This window comes from Arachis stenosperma, chromosome 5 (assembly GCF_014773155.1).
Source record: "Arachis stenosperma cultivar V10309 chromosome 5, arast.V10309.gnm1.PFL2, whole genome shotgun sequence".
NCBI classification, from domain to species: domain Eukaryota; kingdom Viridiplantae; phylum Streptophyta; class Magnoliopsida; order Fabales; family Fabaceae; genus Arachis; species Arachis stenosperma.
The window spans coordinates 124,572,162-124,589,870 of record NC_080381.1 but is presented as its reverse complement, the minus strand read 5'-3'; the positions used below and the strand labels follow the sequence as shown (position 1 = coordinate 124,589,870).

The window sequence follows — 17,709 nt, the reverse complement described above, 5'->3', positions numbered from 1 at the left end:
ACTAGACAGGGACATAGAGACACAAAATCGTGTTTGACTGAGGAGACATAGACAGAGATAATGTGTCCAAAGATACTGAATTAGTGTATTTTGTGTGCATCCTGATAGTAAGGATACGGAGTCACTAACAAGGGACACAACTTATTTTTCATTTTTCTTTTATTATTCTTGTCGATTTTTCATAATTATATTTTTTATTATTATATTTTCTGTCACAAATTTTTTGAATGAAAAAAATGAGAATAAATTTTATTTTCATAATTTGTTCTAGTTTATCACCTAATACAAGAACACAAAATTTTGTCTCTATCCTTTATGTCTTGTTCCCAATGTCTTGTCTTATCCTATTTTCATAAACAAATGCAACCTTAGGGCATGCTATTGAGTGTGTATCGAAGGAGGGGTGTGGGAAGGGGGGTTAATCGGGTTAGGGACTCGCATGGAGTGGAGAATTTTGTTGTTTTTTTTTTTAAATAACGAAAACTACGCCATTTCACAAGAACCAATCGGTTCTCGGTCCGGTCTAACCGGCCGATTCAGCGATTTTTTAGCGATTTGAAAATTGGCGGTTTTAGAAGAAAGATTGAACCGTTTTTCACGCCGATTTTCGGTTGAACTGGTTTCACCAGCCGGTCCGATCCGATTTTCAGAACATTCCTATGATCTTATTTTAGGCCACAAATTTTAGTAAATTTCAAATTGTACCCTCTGCTTTTCATTTTTCATAAGTTTGTAATTCTATATTAAGTAAAATCTCATCTCAACCTCCAACTATTTCGCTAACTCTCATTTCGCCTCTCGTCAATTGAAAAATGACATTGCGACTCCTAACAATTAATTCCGTCCGATATTATATTCCCTCTGTTAATGTTTCCGTCCAAAACTAACATATTTTGCCTACATATCACGTTGGTTGATAGCGTGTCAAAGAAACCATTTCACTAAAACGCCCTGCCGTCTCAACAATTCGCTGCAGTAAAATAGGCCAATATCAATTAAGGCAATGCATCCACTATCAATTATATGTCAATTCCAGCACCAGCATGTGATGTCTACCAATGGATTCACATAAACTCCTCATCATTCCCTCACCTAAATGCACTTAAAATTGTCATTTAGCAACTATCATCATATTTATTAATCAATCTTTAATTACAAAAATAAATGCCACTAATGGATAAATTAACAATCTCAGCAATAAAGGGTACAAAGATATAAATGGAACGAAACTAAAAGCGCAAAGCTTGATCTTACACAAACAGCTGCACAACACCTGCCTCGAACTACCTTAACACCGGTCAAGTTCATATGTGCATGCCAGGGAAATGAACTTGTGAAGTCAAGCCATTTCAAATTTTCAATCCAATATGATCAATGTAATATCTATATCTCGTATAGTCTAAGCCAGTAATATTCAGTGTCTACCTACTAGACTTAGATGCTTTCCAGTACATAAAGACTTAGATGCTTGGGTCCTATTACTGTAGTATGTTGCATTCTTGCTGCTTTGTTTAATGGCATCTGAATAAAATCCAATGGCTTTATGCTATTCCTTGCCCTTGTAAACTAGTTATTTTCTATTTATACCTTCAAAAAATAAAAAATAAAAAATAAAAAAGACAATCATAAATGCCATTTTTTCAAAATTTTTAATGTCATTTTTTTTTGTGAAAGAGAAAAACAACAAACAAATGGACCAACGTTTTTCATGATAACTCCAAGAACGTTTCAAATGAATCAATTGATCTATGGTAGAGCCAGCATAAAGATGAAAGTTATCAAGCCATCAACCTACAAGTTTAGCTCAGCTAACAAATGAAAATACTCTCTACTGAACAATTCCTATCATATAAAATTACCATAATTGTTTCATTAAAACCAGATTTGATCACATAAATGTTTCTTAACACAATATTTTAGCTTTAATGAGATTTGAACTTAAAAGCCCGAATATACCACCAAAGTTTCTCATTTTAATTGTAAAGTTTATAGGTTTATTATTTTTCTTAACATGATTATATGGGAACATGCAATTCATGATAGAGTATTCCAACTTTTTTTAGCATTAACCTGTGCAAATGTTTCTTGCTACTCTTTGGGGTGCTTGGAGATTGCGCAAGAGGCTAGTGTTTGATCAAAACCCTTTGGCTTTGAAGTTTGAATCAGTAACTATTTTTATAAAAATGATTGCTTTGGTACAATATGCTTCAGGTATAACTGCATGAACACAGAAAAATGAGAAGATGTTTGCAAAATAACATTTGAGATTTCATCTAAGGCTACATCAGACAGTATGCTGCTGCATGGGAGTTTAATTTAAATATGGGAGAAATGAAAAGATCGAAAGACAATAAGAGTACAGGGAAGCTTCACAACTAACAAGGATTCCCTTTGAATGATGAAAATCACAACCATTTCAGCTTAAAAATAAATTAACATCAATGCACATATATAATTACAAAAATAAAAAAGGAAATAATGATAGATCCGACAAGCTACATATAACAGCCATCTAGTCACCGAAAATGCCATAAAATAAGCAACGACAAAGAAAACATTTAGGTGTGGGTAAAGCAGAATAAAGAATCACAATCATGTGAAGATCTAAAAGCATTAATATGGAATCGAAAGATGATCGAGAACAAAACACAAGTTATAAAGAAAGAGATACAAACAACATTTTGTGATGTCTAACAAGAGGAATCTCACCATCTTTTATCCTTGCAACAGGCCTTTAGATATCATTTCACGAAGAAGTTTCTCCGCGTTATCATTTTCACCTCTTTCAAACAGAGCACGAATGATTATTTCATAAGTCATAGCATTTGGTAAGCAACCATTTTCTTCCATTTTTGACAAGAAAGCCATTGCTTCATGAAGTAGGCCCTCTTTGCAAAGCCCATTTATCATAATGGTGTATGTTCTCACATCTGGACAATAGCCTTTAATGGAAAGATCTTGAAAAATCTCTTTTGCATTTTCAAGTCTTCCACTTTTGCACAGGCCATCTATAAGTATGTTGTATGTATATATATCTGGATCAATGCCACTCTCTTTCATTTGATTGAATAACATAAGTGCCTTGTCATGTTGTTTGATATTGAACAAAGCATCCATCAAGGAACTGTAAGTGACTATATTAGCAGGTTGACTTCGATCATGCATCTTTTCAAGAAGCTCCAAGGCACAAAGGATTCTCTTTGATTTTCCCAAGCCATCAATTAGAGTACTGTAAGTTACTGTGTTAGGAACCAAGTTTTTGCGATGCATCTCTTCGAAGAGATTCAAGGCGTCATCGATCATTTTACTCTTGCAAAAGCCATTAATCATGATATTGTAACTCCGAACTTCAGGAAACACTCTATTTTTGGCCATTGTGTTGAATACATATTTTGCCTTATTTACCTGATTAACCAAACAATATCCATCCATTAAGCTGTTATAAGTAAACACATCTGGTTTCACACCATGTTTTGTCATCACAGCCAACACATTCTTAGCATCTTTGATCTTTCCTTCCTTGCATAGTCCATCAACCAAAGTATTATAGGTAGAAGCATTTGGAGTAATGTTTTTCAGCATCATATGATTTAGTAAATCAATGGCTTCCTTTAGTTGACCCGCAAGGCACAATCCATAAATTAGAGTGTTGTAAGTGATAACATTGGGAGAAATTCCCTTAGCAAGCATTTCAGAGAATAAATGAAAAGCATCATTTAAAAGGGTAACCTTGCAGAGGCTATCAATAATTGCATTGTACATGACGACATTAGGAACAATTCCATGCCGTGGGATCTTTCTCAACACTTGAAGAACAGCAGCTGATGTGTGTCCGATCTTACAGAGCCCATTGATCAACGTCCCATAAGTAACTTGATTAAACTGAAATCCTTGACCCAGCATTGTGTCGTGAAGGTGCAGTGCTTTTTCAACCTTACCACAGAGACAGAGACCTTTAATGAGTGTATTCAAAGTTACGGTATCAGGCTGAAAACTCATCTTGAGAATCTTGGCGAATACAGAGAAAGCGAGAGTGATCCGACCCATGCCGCAGCAACAATTGATTAAGATATTCAAAGTGACTATGCTGGGCGCAATTCCTCTGGCTTGCAATTGTTGAAAAAGGGAAATGGCGGCGTGGAAATGGTTCGTCTTGGCAAGGGATCCCAAAATCTTGTTAAATTGAAGGATGGGAGGAGTACGACGCATAGAGAGCATGCGAGTGAAGGAATCAACAGCATCGTCAACTTCACGAAGGGATGGAGGCTGAGAATGAAAGTGAAGGCTTGTCCATGAACAGGAACAGGAAGGAGGTAGAGTAGAGAGTGGAACAAAATTAGGGATTTGACGAACGGAATACCTAAACCTTGTTGCATACAACATTGTTGATTCCTTCTGAATCTGAATAACAGCCACCTCCCAACCAAGAGAAATTTGCTACTGCGTTTACATGTCTAGACTAGAACTCTATAACGGAAATTAACGAGAGTGCTTTTTGAATCATTGAATCCAACAATTTACTTTCTAGATTTTTATTTTGTTTATTTTGAGGATATTACTTTTAGTTTCTAAGAGTAAAAACTTCACTCCGTACTTAACCATTTACCTAACTGGCAATTCGTCTTTTAACTCAATAAAATTGACATTGTGGCTTCTATTAATTTATTCCGTTAGATTTTCGGATTCCTTTGTTAACTTTTGTTAAGTCTTAATGGATCTATCCTGTGTATAACGTTAACTGTTATTGTGTCAAACAATTATTTGATAGCATAATCAGCAAAATATTATCGTTTTTTAGGGGTTTAATTGTTCTAGTATTAAATCCATAGAAGTTTAATTGTCCTCGAGAACCAAATACAACAAAGGATGCTCCAAATTCAGATGTCCTTGAACCAAATACAACACATGCCACTTTCCACTACCATCCATTTTCTAAGAATACAAGAAAAGATTAGATGAGATTGGAGCATTTGGAGAGATACCTAATTGCATCATACATGCGTATGTAGCCCGTAGAAAATGAATATCCTTTGAATCCTATATAATGCGTAAAAGCGCACTTTTTATTTGAAGGTTTCATCACCAAGTGCTGAGAGGATATCAAAAATGCCACATGATTCGTTTCTAAGACATGCCTATCAGAGTCTGCTATATGAAAAGAAAAAGTACAAAGGACTAATTAGTAATTAGTGGTGTAACCAACTAGGATAAAAACAATCTACAAAAAATTAAAAAAAAAAATCAGAGATATGTGTGTAAAAGTTGATAGATGTTAATGATAACAAAGACCCTTTCAGAAAAGGCAAGTCTTTAAATCTAAAACAGAAGGGTTGGCGATTACAATTGCCGTTTAACATGCATAGAATGGTAATCCTGTATCCTGATTAATTCTTAAATCTTTTATTAGTTATTACCTACATTTAAAAAGTAGATATGACATTTGGAAATAATTCTTTGTTGAGTTATACTTTTCAACACTAACTAGGTGAAGATCTGGTTTGTCTAAAATTTAAAATTAAATTAAACATTAATATAAATAGCTATTAATTTGGATGTAGGTCGTTCATCTAAGCAGCCGTGCAAGAAGTTCATATATGAAATTATAAGAACTGGTATCTAGTGAAGATAAGATGATAAAAGTATAAAACAATAGCAGGAACCTTTGGACAAGAGGTACAAGAAAGCATTATATGTTGTATTTGGTTTAGAACTCCAATTGATGTAATATTGGGACAACTAAAACCCTTAAAAAGCGGTAACGTTTTGCTCGCAGCACAGATTTTATTATTGCCTTATCAAATAGTTATTTGATAGGTTGCAGTTAACGATACACGTAAAATAGATTCGTTAAGACTTAACGAAAAGATTAACAAAAGGGCCAAAACATCCAATAGAATAAATTGTTAAGAACCGCGTATTATTTTTTTGTTAAGGAATAAATTATAAATTATCATTTGGATTAATGATTATGGGCAGGAATAAAATTTTACTCTCTTTATAAATTTGCTCACACCGTCACCCGTAAGATATAACCACTTTATAAATCAATACAGTATCTGATATCCGAATGTTCTCATGTCATATCCTTGGTATTTTTTGTTTATAATTTTATTTTTATAACAAACTATTGCAAAATTGTTTGAACTTTGATAAGACTACACTTAAAATTTTTTATAATATATAAAATTTTTTTTTTTTTTGCAAAGTTAGAAATAACTAGTAAATTTCGAACCCGAAATCTCTAGATAAAAATGGAAAGATTATACTATTTAAACTATAGCTCATTGGTATATAAAATTTATTGCTATTACAGTTGAATTATTTTAAATTCATAACAGCAATAATTTAATACCGAATTTTGTTAAAATTGGATATGAATAAATGTGTAATTGAACAAGTTTTATATATTTACGTTTCAAACAATTATATTACATTGATTTTATATATACTAGTGTATCCACTTTTTTATTTTTGACAAATGTATAATAATAATAATAATAATAATAATAATAATAATAATAACAGTTAAAATGATAAATATTTATATTCTAACTGAGTGCCAGTTTTATAAACAGCACAAGGTATTTTTAATTTTTTATGAATATATACGATAAAAGAGCCTTTCACGTGGGACAAAATTACATCCTTTCAACTCACGTTATTATATATACATTATATATAGTGGTAGAAATAGATAAATCAAATGATTTTTAAATAGCATGAAATTTTATAGAGATATCTATAAGATAAAAAATACTAATATAAAAATTAGGCATTTGAGAACTTACCACAAGGTAGTAAGACACCTTCAAACATCAATAGTGAGTGCTTTTATTGTAAATTCGAAGACCAATGATCTCAAAATCAAAATATTGAGCTTTAGTCATGAGCACTGTACCTCACATCACTTGTAGTACATTACAATCCTAATGACCTTATATTACTTTTGGCAATTACACTAGTGATGTCTAACTTGAACAATACTAGCTTTTCTTCCCTTAAGGAAAAAGAATAAGTATAATTTTGCTGACACCACCTAACACAATGTTGTATGAATACTATAACAAGAAATGAGTAGGTTCAAAACCTTCATGTTTCTGGAAGCATTCGGCAGCCGATCACATATAGTGGACAGAATGATATATCTACTGGAATAGTTTCCTCAATCTTTCGGCGGCGGAGGATGCCATTTTGTTGGTTAGTTCAAGTACCAAGGCATGTTGAAAATCTGCAAAGAAAAATAGTTCACCTATGATTTAGAAAATTCTGAAACTTTCATATGAAAATAAGAGCAACAATCGAACAAAGATGCAAACAAGGAAATATAGTAGCCTGTGCAGATACTTGTCGCACACAAGTCTGAACTGAATGAAAGATCTTACCATCAATTGCATCGGTATAGTAGCCAAGCATCTCTCTAGCTCTACCTCTTCTAAAATACACTTTGACATTCTGCGGGAAAAAAAAAAGACAGGGAATTAATATCAATAAATAATAAAATTCTGCACAGCTACTAGATCCAAGGAAGTATAGAATATGCAAGAATCTGAACCTAAGTTTGAAGGAGCTTCATAAGAAGCAGACTCATGATATTTGGACTTTGGATTATAAGCAAAAGTTGTTTGTCTTCATGACAAGAAAATCAATCATCACAGAACTTTCATAATTATCCAAGTTCAGGATTATTTATAGAGGTAGATCACCTTTTTGTCAAGGTTAATTGCTTTTGTACAATCTGCCTCAGCTTGGAGGTAACTGCATAAAAAGTTAAAAGATAATAATAAAATAAAGAGTGAAGTATACTTTTTGTCCTTGAAGTTTGGAAAAAGTTTCAAAAATACTCTTAAGTTTTATTTTGTTTCAATTTTGTTCCAAAAGTTTTTTATTTGCATCAAATATACCTTCGACGGCTGAATTTTCAAAAAAATTAAGACCAATCTAACAATAATGCATAAAAATTATGCTTGATTTGCTTGTGTTGAGTTTCTTGTGAAATTGATGCAAATCGAAAACTTTTGGGACAAAATTGAAACAAAATAAAACTTAGAGGTATTTTTGAAACTTTTGTCAAACTTCAGGGACAAAAAGTATACTTTTGCTAAATAACTTTTGAGAAGTGAAAGGCAAGAACGATATGCTACCTTCCAAGTTCTAGATAAGCTTGGGACCTATTACTGTCGTATGTTGCATTGTTGCTGCTTAGTTTTATGGTTTCTGAATAAAATCCAATGGCTTTCTGCCACTTGTTTTTGTAACCTTGATTTCCCTGATTAAGTAACAAACTGAAAAAAAAAAGTTAAAAATAAATTAACAAAATAGTAATAATAATGCAAGAAGAAGAAAGAAAGAAAATTCAGTGTTTAATGTACATGGATTCAAATGAAAGATAAGCATGGTTTATAGCAGCTGAATTTTAGCCAAAGATGATGTCGTAAAATGTGCAAGCCATGTTGCATAATTATATCAGAACTCATAAAGTGCTGAATTTATCTAACACAGTTGCAGAAATACCTTTTCTTTCGCAATTTCAGCAGATTCTTCCCTAGTGACAGCATTTCTTGGTGCTTTACTTTTTGCAGAAATATCAACCAGCTCTTGGAGCGTAGAATACATGGTTCGTAGTGTGCCCAGTAGAAAGCAATCATTACCATGCCGAGCTATCAAGGAGACAGAAACAGGACATTTTTCATAAAATCCTAATGGTATTGTGACCTGAAAAGGCAATCAGCACTCAGCAGAATGTGGATGAGAAAATAATCACAAGGGTGTGTATTTGTTTCAATGTGACTCGCATTGCTATTTTTATATTCCACCCAAAGTAACTTGTATTTAGCTACTAGTGGGACGAAATGATTATGTTGCCTATTAAAGCTCATAACAAACTTTTCGTAAATGACAGCAACAATTTTAAAAAAAGAAGAATGATCACCTATTGTTTTGAAAATAACAAACTTTTCATAAATGACAGCAACAATTTAAAAGAAAGAAAAGAGGAACATGATTATTTTACACTCACTGGCATCTAATACTCGAGCAGTTTAACAGTACAGCCAAATATTGTTACAATTTATTTGAATGACTACATAGTTTTGGAAAGTCCAATTAACAAATTGAAATGTCAGAATCTAACAGTAAACTATGAAATACTTGAGGTAAAAAAAAAAAACTACAGATAAACATGTGTATCAGGTTCTTTTCTCTAATTCTGCATTTCTATCTATAAATGATAAGATGCAGTTATCAGATCAAAATAAAATAATAAATATAGAATAACCGGAATGTGAAAAAGTTGGATGAAGCTTCATATAAAGTGGACACATACATTAAATATTAGGAAGCAAACTGTCTCATATATGCCAAGTAGTAGTTCAATCAAAGCTTGATTTTTGTTAGCCACGGATATTTGGACCTTGAATCAAAAGAAACATTCATTTATTCTATAACCTGATAATTACATTAGTGGCTGTTTCCACAGCTTGAACCCGTGACCTTGAGGTCACACGGAGACAACTCAACCGTTACAACAAGGCTCCCCTTCAAACATTTATTTATTCTATTATGAGAAGAAAATTAATGATCTTGTTTTGTTAAAGTTAATCGCATTTGTACAATATGCCTCAGGTACAGCCTTATAGGGCAAGGCAACTGCATGAACACAGAAAATGAGAAGATGTTTGCGAAATAATTTTGGAAACATGATCCAAAATACATTAGATGGCTACATCAGCAAGTATATTGCTGCATGGGAAAATGAAAGAATGGAAGACAATAACAAGAGTGTAGAGAAACTTAACAAGTGATTCTCTTTGAACGAAGAAATCAAAACAAACTTAGTTAGGAATAACTTAACATCAAAGCACAAATATAATAAAAAAGGAAATAACAATATATCCCCACAAGACACATGTGACAACCACCTTGACACAAAAAGCCATAAAATAAGCAATGACTGAAAATATCCAAGTGTAGCTAACACAACAAAGAATCACCATCATGTAGAGAAAGAAACAGAAGCATCAATAATATGGAATGGATAGATGATTAGGAAGAAGGTAACAAAACACAAGTTAAAAGGAAAGTGATACAAACAACATTTTATGATGTCTAACAAGAACAATCTCACCTACTTTTATCCTTGCAATAGGCCTCTAGATATCATTTCACGAAGAAGTTTCTCCGCGATATCATTTTCACCTTTTTCAAACAGAGCACGAATGATTATTTCATAAGTCACAGCATTTGGTAAGCAACCGTTGTCTTCCATTTTTGACAAGAAAGCCAATGCTTCATGAGGCAGGCCCTCTTTGCAAAGCCCATTGATCATAATGGTGTATGTCCACACATCTGGATGATAGCCTTCAATGGAAAGATCTTGAAATATCTCTTTTGCATTTTTAAGTCTTCCACTTTTGCACAAACCATCAATAAGTATGTTGTATGACCATATATTTGGGCGAATGCCTTGATCTTTAATCATGTTGAATAAAACAAGTGCTTTGTCAACATGATGGTTTTTGCATAAAGCATCAAGAAAGGAACTGTATGTGATTATATTAGCAGGTTGACCTTTATCATGCATCTCAACAAGAAGTAAGGAAGCACAAGATATTCTCCCTGATTTGCACAAGCCATCAATAAGAATACTAAAAGTTATAGTATTTGGAACCAAGTTCTTGCGACGCATCTCTTCGAAGAGATTCAAGGCGTCATCGATCATTTTACTTTTACAAAAGCCATTAATCATGATATTGTAACTCTGAACATTAGGAAACACTTTATTCTCAGCCATTGTGTTGAATAAATATTTTGCCTTATTTACCTGATTAACCAAACAATATCCATCCATTAAGCTGGTATAAGTAACCACATCTGGTTTCACACCATGTTTTGCCATTACAGCCAATACACTCTTAGCATCTTTGATCTTTCCTTCCTTGCATAGCCCATCAATCAAAGTATTATAGGTATAAACATTAGGAGTAATGTTTCTAAGCACCATATCACTTAACAAATCAATGGCTTCCTTATATTGACCCTCAAGACACAATCCAAAAATGAGAGAATTGTATGTGATAACATCGGGAGAAATTCCCTTAGCAAGCATTTCAGAGAATAAATGAAAAGCCTGACTTACAAGTGTATCCTTGCAGAGGCTATCGATAATTGTGTTGTACATGAAGACATTAGGAGCAATGCCATACCGTGGGATCTTTCTCAACATTTGAATAGCAGCTGATGTGTGTCCGGTCTTACAGAGCCCATTGATCAACGTCCCATAAGTGACTTGATTAAAGTGAAATCCATGAGCCAGCACTCTGTCATGAAAGCGCACTGCTTTTTCAACACTACCACAGAGATAGAGACCTTTCAGGATTGTTGTCAATGTTACCGTATTAGGTTGATAATCCATTCTGAAAATCTTGGCCAATACAGAGAAAGCAAGCGTCATACGACCCATGCCGCAACAACAATTAATTACGATGTTCAAAGTAAATAAGTTGGGAGCGATTCCCCTGGCTTGCAATTGCTGAAAAACGGAAATGGCGGTGGAGAAATGGTTGGTCTTGGCAAGAGATCCCAAAATCTTGGTGAATTGGATGATGGATGGAGGGCGACGCATAGAGAGCATGCGAGTGAAGGAATCAACAGCATCGTCAACTTCACGAAGGGATGGAGGCTGAGAATGAAAGTGAAGACTTGTCCATGAACAGGAACAGGAAGGAGGGAGAGTAGAGAGTGGAACAAGATTAGGGATTTGACGAACAGAATACCTAAACCTTGTTGCATACAGCATTGTTGATTCTCCTTCTGAATTCTGAATAACAGCCACCTCCCAACCCCCAGAAATTTTTTTGGTGACTCAACTCCCAGAAATTTGCTACTGCATTTACACGTCTAGATTTTTATTACTTTTTATAAACTTTTTTTTTTACAAAATTATTTTTTATTTAGTAAAAATTCGATTAATAATTGTTAAATAATTTAATTGACTAAAATTTCATGTAAGGAATCTCAACTTTTAACTGTACCTGACTTTTTACACCTAAGTACGCAACCACTTGAAAAATTAATACCTGATTACATATTTAACATAGGCTAATTTTTTTTGTTATGGAAGTAGAAGTGGTGATATACTTTAACATTGTAATTTTTTGTGTTTTTTAAAATTGTGGAAGTACAGAAATCGGAGGGTCCGATTTCTGTACCTTAAAATTTTTTTTTTTTACCACAAATCGGACGGTCCGATTTCTGCACCTCCCACAAATCGGACGGTTCGATTTCTGCACCTCTACAAATCGGACGGTCCGATTTCTACACCTCTAATAAATCGGACGGTCCGATTTCTACTTCTCTAATTAAACGATCCCACATTTAAGTATAACACCCCAACAATCCACATTTTAAAAAAACACCACTACCACTCCAATATTAAAAATAAAAAATTCATTTAACATAGACTAGTGATATGGGGTAGAACTATAATTCTTTGTTCATAAGTAGATGTCATTTGTGGAGATATTAAAAGTGGTACGATATTACTTACATTTAAATGTGACGGAAGACAATTATTAGAATTATAGGATTCAATACAGTTTAGAACAACAGTGTTACAACTTACAAGTAATGATGTGGCTTTGTTTTAGTGCTAAGACATTATCAGTAGATAATTAATAGAATAATTAAAAAGAAATTATAATTTGGTAATTTTTGAGAAAGAATTAACTAATATTTTTTTAGAATGTTATTATGTTTTGGACCTAGATTTTTATTACAGTAAACACAAGTAGTGGTTTAGTTTATAAAAGGAAGTTAGGGAAAAACAAAAATAAAAATTAGGGATAATCTCTCTAACAAATATCTAAATTAGAATAAATGACCGTATTAAGATTTTACATAATTAAGCTAAACGAAAAATTCGAATTAAAAAACTTAGTAATTCAAATCAAACATCTTCGAATTAGTAAGGGAGTTTACAGTCTTAGTAGTTTGAATCAGACTAATTCGAATTATGCATGAAAAAGTTAGAATCAACCTGATTAAAAAATTCTAGTTGATTCGAATTAGTGCTTGAGGAATTCTAATTATAATTCGAATGAGTTTGTTTTGATTTATTGGTAAATTGAGTTCTATCTATAAATAAAATTTGAACTATTAAATTTAATGCAAAATCAACCTATATAAATATTAATAAAAATTTTGTAATAAAAAAATTACTTAACTTATTAATTTTTATATGTTATTTTTAAGTTAATAAATAAATAAATATTAATTTTTATTATAATAGTAAAAAATTATACCATACTAAAATATAGGATATTAAAAAAAATACTATATAATATAAAAAATTATTATAAATTTTTAATATTGCCATTTTATTTAAATCTTGCGTTAGATTCAATTTAATTCTAAACAAAATATTTAAATTTTATATTTCAAATTCAAAATTATTATTTTGCAACCCGCCACAAATAATAATCCTAATCATGATCATAATCATAATTTATATTCGTAATGATAATGATAAATTGTATTACTCAATTAATAGTTTATTACCCTATTTTACACCTTTCTTAATTTTACATAATCTAAAATATATTTAAACAAATCTATAATATCTCCCCCAAAAAAATTATTATCCATGCCTATCATTAAATATGACCAATATAATGTTTATCCCATTAACTAATCCAATTAAAATTTGATCATATCGACTAAAAAAATTTACACCGTAAACTATCTACATATCGACAAATATGCAATCAAACAAAAAATAAAACTCTAGCAACACAATCTCAAATTTTAACTACGACAATATATCTCAACAAGTCTATCTTACTTCTCTTTTATTAGAAAAATCATCATCGGACACTACATACATTATCAAATGTCTTTAACTAATGATTTTGCAAGTTCATGGCAAAAAAAAAAAAAAAAAAAAAAAAAAAACTCCTTGCTTAAATAACTACTAGTACAATTTTGTCACTGAATTTTCCAAAAACCCTTGTTACATGAACGTGGGTTATTTCATCTTTATTTTAGAAACCAACCATATATGTTACTAACAATTTCAATTCATTAAAACTAATGTCGTCACGACTGTTTTATTCCGACAATATTTTATTACCAACATTAGAAACTAATGCGAAAAAAAAATATACGAACAATTTTACGATCTAATATTTTTACATCTAATTACAACCCAACTTAAAATTAAAAAAAATGTCAATTATATATTCCATTGTTTTAGCGGTATAATTACCACTTACATTTCACATTATTTTTATTTCTCTTTTATGCATAATTTTTTTGTCTAAAGAATTGTTAACCACTTGTATTTAATGTATTTATATTTCTCATCATCATACTTGTTTAGTCGTTTTCAGTCTCAGATACGAATAGTTCAATTATCCATTTAAAATCGATCCAACCCGAGTATATTGTTTTTGAATTTAATGGATAATCAAGTATAATCGACTCAGATTAAATCCGATCTTAATTAATTCAGGTATTAGTTTTAAGATCGCAAAATCCAAACCAATCCAATTAGTTTAATATTAATTAAAAAAATAAAATCTAATAATATATATACATTTTTATTTATTAACCCAAAATTATTCTAAATACTACAAATATGTAATAATAATAATAATAATAATAATAATAATAATAATAATAATAATAATATATCAATTTAAATTTAAATAACTATCATAATTTAAAATAATTTTGGGTTAATAAATAAAAATGTATATATATTATTAGATTTTATTTTTGTAATTAATATTAAATTAATTGGTTTGGTTCGAATTCTGCGATCTTAAAACTAATACTCGAACCAATTAAGGTCGGGTTTAAACAAGTCTGAGTTGATTGTACTCGATTACCCATTGAATTCAGAAACAATATAATTGGGTTGGATCAATTTTAAATGGATAATCAAATTATCCGTATCTATAAATATCCCTGAAAATAAGTAAGAGGATAAGAAATACAAATACATTAAGGGCAATTGGTTAATAATTTTTTAGACAAAAAAATTATGTATAAAAGACAAATGAAAATAATATAAAATTTATTCGTAAGTGGTAATTATACAGCTAAGATAATAGAATATATAATTAACATTTTTTACTTTTAAGTTGGGTTGTAATTAGATGTAGGAATGTTAAATTGTAAAATTGTTCGTACATTTCTTTTCGCATTAGTTCCTAATGTTGGTAATAAGATGTTACCGGAGATGAATAAGTCTAATGACATTAGTTCTAATGAATTGAAATTGTTAGTAACATACGTGATTAGTTTCTAAAATAAAGATGAAATAATCTCATGTTCATGTAATACGTTGCAAGAATTTTTCAGAGAATTAAGTGATAAAATTACACTAGTAGTTGTTTCAGCAAGAGTTTTCTTTGTCACCATGAACTTGCAAAATCATTAGTTGAAGGCATTAGATAATGTTTGTAGTGTTCGACGATAGTTTTCCTAATAGAACAAAAGTAAGATTGACTTGATGAGATACATTTTTGTGGTTGAAAATTGAGATTGTGTTGTTAAGGTTTTGTTTTGTGTTTGATTGTATATTTGTTAATGATATATAGATGATTTAGTCGATATGATTAAATTTTAATTGGATTAGTTAATTGGGATTATATTGGTTATATTTAATGATAAACATGAATGATCATTTTTTTTGGGAGATATTGTGGATTTGCTTAAATATATTTTAGATTATGTAAAATTAAAAAAAGTGCAAAATAGGACAATAAACTTCTAATTGAGTAATAAAATTTATCATTATCTTTACTAATATAAATTATGATTATGATCATGATTATCATTATCATTATTACTTGTGGTGGATTACAAAATAATCATTTTGAATTTGAAGTTTTGGTTTTTGAAATAAAAAAAATCCAAATATTTTGTTTAAAATTGAGTTGAATCTAACGTGAAATTTGAATAAAATGATCTTGACCATCGTACTGTTAAAAGGAGACTATCCAATTTTTTTTTTTTTTTGTTAAATGACTTTCCCTAACATTTTTTTTTTGTTTTTCAAGATATCCCCTAATTCGACAGGTCAAGGACTAATCTGCCGCGGTACTGAGCTCCATTTAAGAGTTTGTCGCTGGCCAATGAGTTGCTGCATGCACAAGGCGAGATTCAAACCCTCGACACTTGCTTAAGCGGACTAGTGAGCTAACAACTAAACCAATCCAACTTAATTAAACTTTTTTTAATAGACTAAACCACTACTTATGTTTATTGTAATTTAGGCCCAAAACATAATAACATTCTAAAAAAACATTAGTTAACCCTCATCCAAAAATTTAGCAAATCATAATCTCTCTTTAATTATTTTATTGAATATCTCCTAATAATGTCTCTTAGCCCTAAAGTAAAGCGACATCATTACTTACAACACTGCTATTTTAGACTGTACTGAGTCATCCAACTCTAATGATTATCTTCCGTTTCATATATTATATCATATCACTCTCATATCTCAACAAGTAGCATCTACATGTGTAGAGAGAATCTTTGTCATACACCATAGCATTTGTTACGGCCCGGCCCAAAGACCCGACGGGTCGACCCTGGCCCGAGCTCCACCCGACCCGACTCCACGCCTTTCAAACGACCCGGACACGTGTCCTGTACGACCCACACGCGGCTGCAGGACAATGTCCTGGGGAATATGGGCCTGTCCTCACAAGGGGCCCACTACTGACATGTATATAAGGGGAAGATTGGCTCTTCCCCCGAGGTACGTCACATCCTTTCACCTCATTATTCTGCCCGCCTGCACATCGCTGACTTGAGCGTCGGAGTGTCTTTGCAGGTGGCACCCCCCTCATCTTCTCTCCAGGACGAGTGCTCGTCTGTTCAACTTACCCGCAACCAGTGCGACCCAGACCAAGGTGTCCTCGCCCCCTCACTTGCACACCCGACCTGTCCGGAACCCGACAACCGAACATTGGCGCCGTCTGTGGGAACGCCTGCCTAAATGGAAGTCGCACTAGGTCCCGGCAACCGAGCTCGAGCCGCCGGAGCGGAGGTGGCAGCCTCCGTCGCCTCGCAAAGGGGGGGGGGGCGGAGATCTCCCCAACAACACACGAGAACGCGACCATTTGGGGGAACGGGCGGCGATAGCGCCATAATAATGCAGGAGCTACGCCACAGAGTCCAGAACCTAGAACGACAACTAGCCGACCGGGAGCGGGACGCACGGTCTACCGATCCCAGCTATACCCCATCTCCCGGGAGCGAAGAAGAAGACTCTCACCGAAGCCGCCCGCGGCGTGCATCTGCATCCCGGACGGAAGCGGAGAGCACGCGGGAAGAGTCACCTATAATGAGAAGAAGAAATGACACGATCATCTACTCCCGCGACAGACCAACCCGCCGAGCAGCAAGAGGTCGCGAAGACGGGGAAAGAAGATCCGAGAGAACACGACAACCCGTGATAATGGGCGTCACCCCGTTCCACCGATCTATCCTCGAGGTCCGGTTGCCGAAACACTTCGACAAACCAACGGACATGAGGTACGACGGAACCCAAGACCCTCTAGAACACCTCACGGCCTTTGAGGCCAGGATGAATCTGGAGGGAGTGGGGGACGAAGTAAGATGCCGCGCCATCCCGGTAACCCTGGCAGGGCCAGCGATCAGATGGTTTAACGGCCTCCCACAAGGTTCCATATACAG

The 17,709-nt window shown here is 33.1% G+C and overlaps 2 protein-coding genes across 9 annotated transcripts; both read right to left on the bottom strand.

The window, feature by feature from the left end:
• Positions 1–1,067: 1,067 nt before the first annotated feature.
• Positions 1,068–4,495, bottom strand: LOC130982460 (pentatricopeptide repeat-containing protein At1g62930, chloroplastic-like). Of its 4 annotated transcripts, XR_009087169.1 has the most exons (3): positions 2,710–4,495; positions 2,071–2,217; positions 1,068–1,587 (listed from the first exon to the last, which is right to left on the bottom strand). XR_009087169.1 is itself a non-coding variant. In XM_057906472.1 (2 exons), exon 1 carries the CDS (start codon positions 4,381–4,383, stop codon positions 2,716–2,718), a length of 1,668 nt encoding a protein of 555 aa, XP_057762455.1. In that variant the 5' UTR covers positions 4,384–4,495; the 3' UTR covers positions 1,068–1,587; positions 2,710–2,715. The 4 variants fall into 4 exon arrangements, 3 of the variants coding, with proteins under 3 accessions (XP_057762455.1, XP_057762457.1, XP_057762456.1); XM_057906472.1 differs by lacking the exon at positions 2,071–2,217; XM_057906474.1 differs by lacking the exon at positions 2,071–2,217 and having other exon boundaries at positions 1,068–1,521.
• Positions 4,496–6,807: 2,312 nt separating this feature from the next.
• Positions 6,808–11,860, bottom strand: LOC130979675 (putative pentatricopeptide repeat-containing protein At1g12700, mitochondrial). Of its 5 annotated transcripts, none has more exons than XM_057903165.1 (6): positions 11,772–11,860; positions 8,512–11,677; positions 8,142–8,282; positions 7,704–7,755; positions 7,383–7,452; positions 6,808–7,228 (listed from the first exon to the last, which is right to left on the bottom strand). In XM_057903165.1, the coding sequence occupies exon 2, from the start codon at positions 11,627–11,629 to the stop codon at positions 10,130–10,132; it is 1,500 nt and encodes a 499-aa protein (XP_057759148.1). In that variant the 5' UTR covers positions 11,630–11,677; positions 11,772–11,860; the 3' UTR covers positions 6,808–7,228; positions 7,383–7,452; positions 7,704–7,755; positions 8,142–8,282; positions 8,512–10,129. The 5 variants fall into 5 exon arrangements, with proteins under 5 accessions (XP_057759148.1, XP_057759146.1, XP_057759147.1 ...); XM_057903163.1 differs by having other exon boundaries at positions 8,512–8,712; positions 9,456–11,859; XM_057903164.1 differs by having other exon boundaries at positions 8,512–8,712; positions 10,124–11,859.
• Positions 11,861–17,709: the final 5,849 nt, after the last annotated feature.

Coding starts and splice junctions, on each gene's coding strand:
- LOC130979675 (XM_057903161.1), bottom strand. CDS start 11,794: ATGCTGTATGCAACAAGGTTTAGGTATTCTGTTCGTCAAATCCCTAAT.
- LOC130982460 (XM_057906472.1), bottom strand. CDS start 4,383: ATGTTGTATGCAACAAGGTTTAGGTATTCCGTTCGTCAAATCCCTAAT.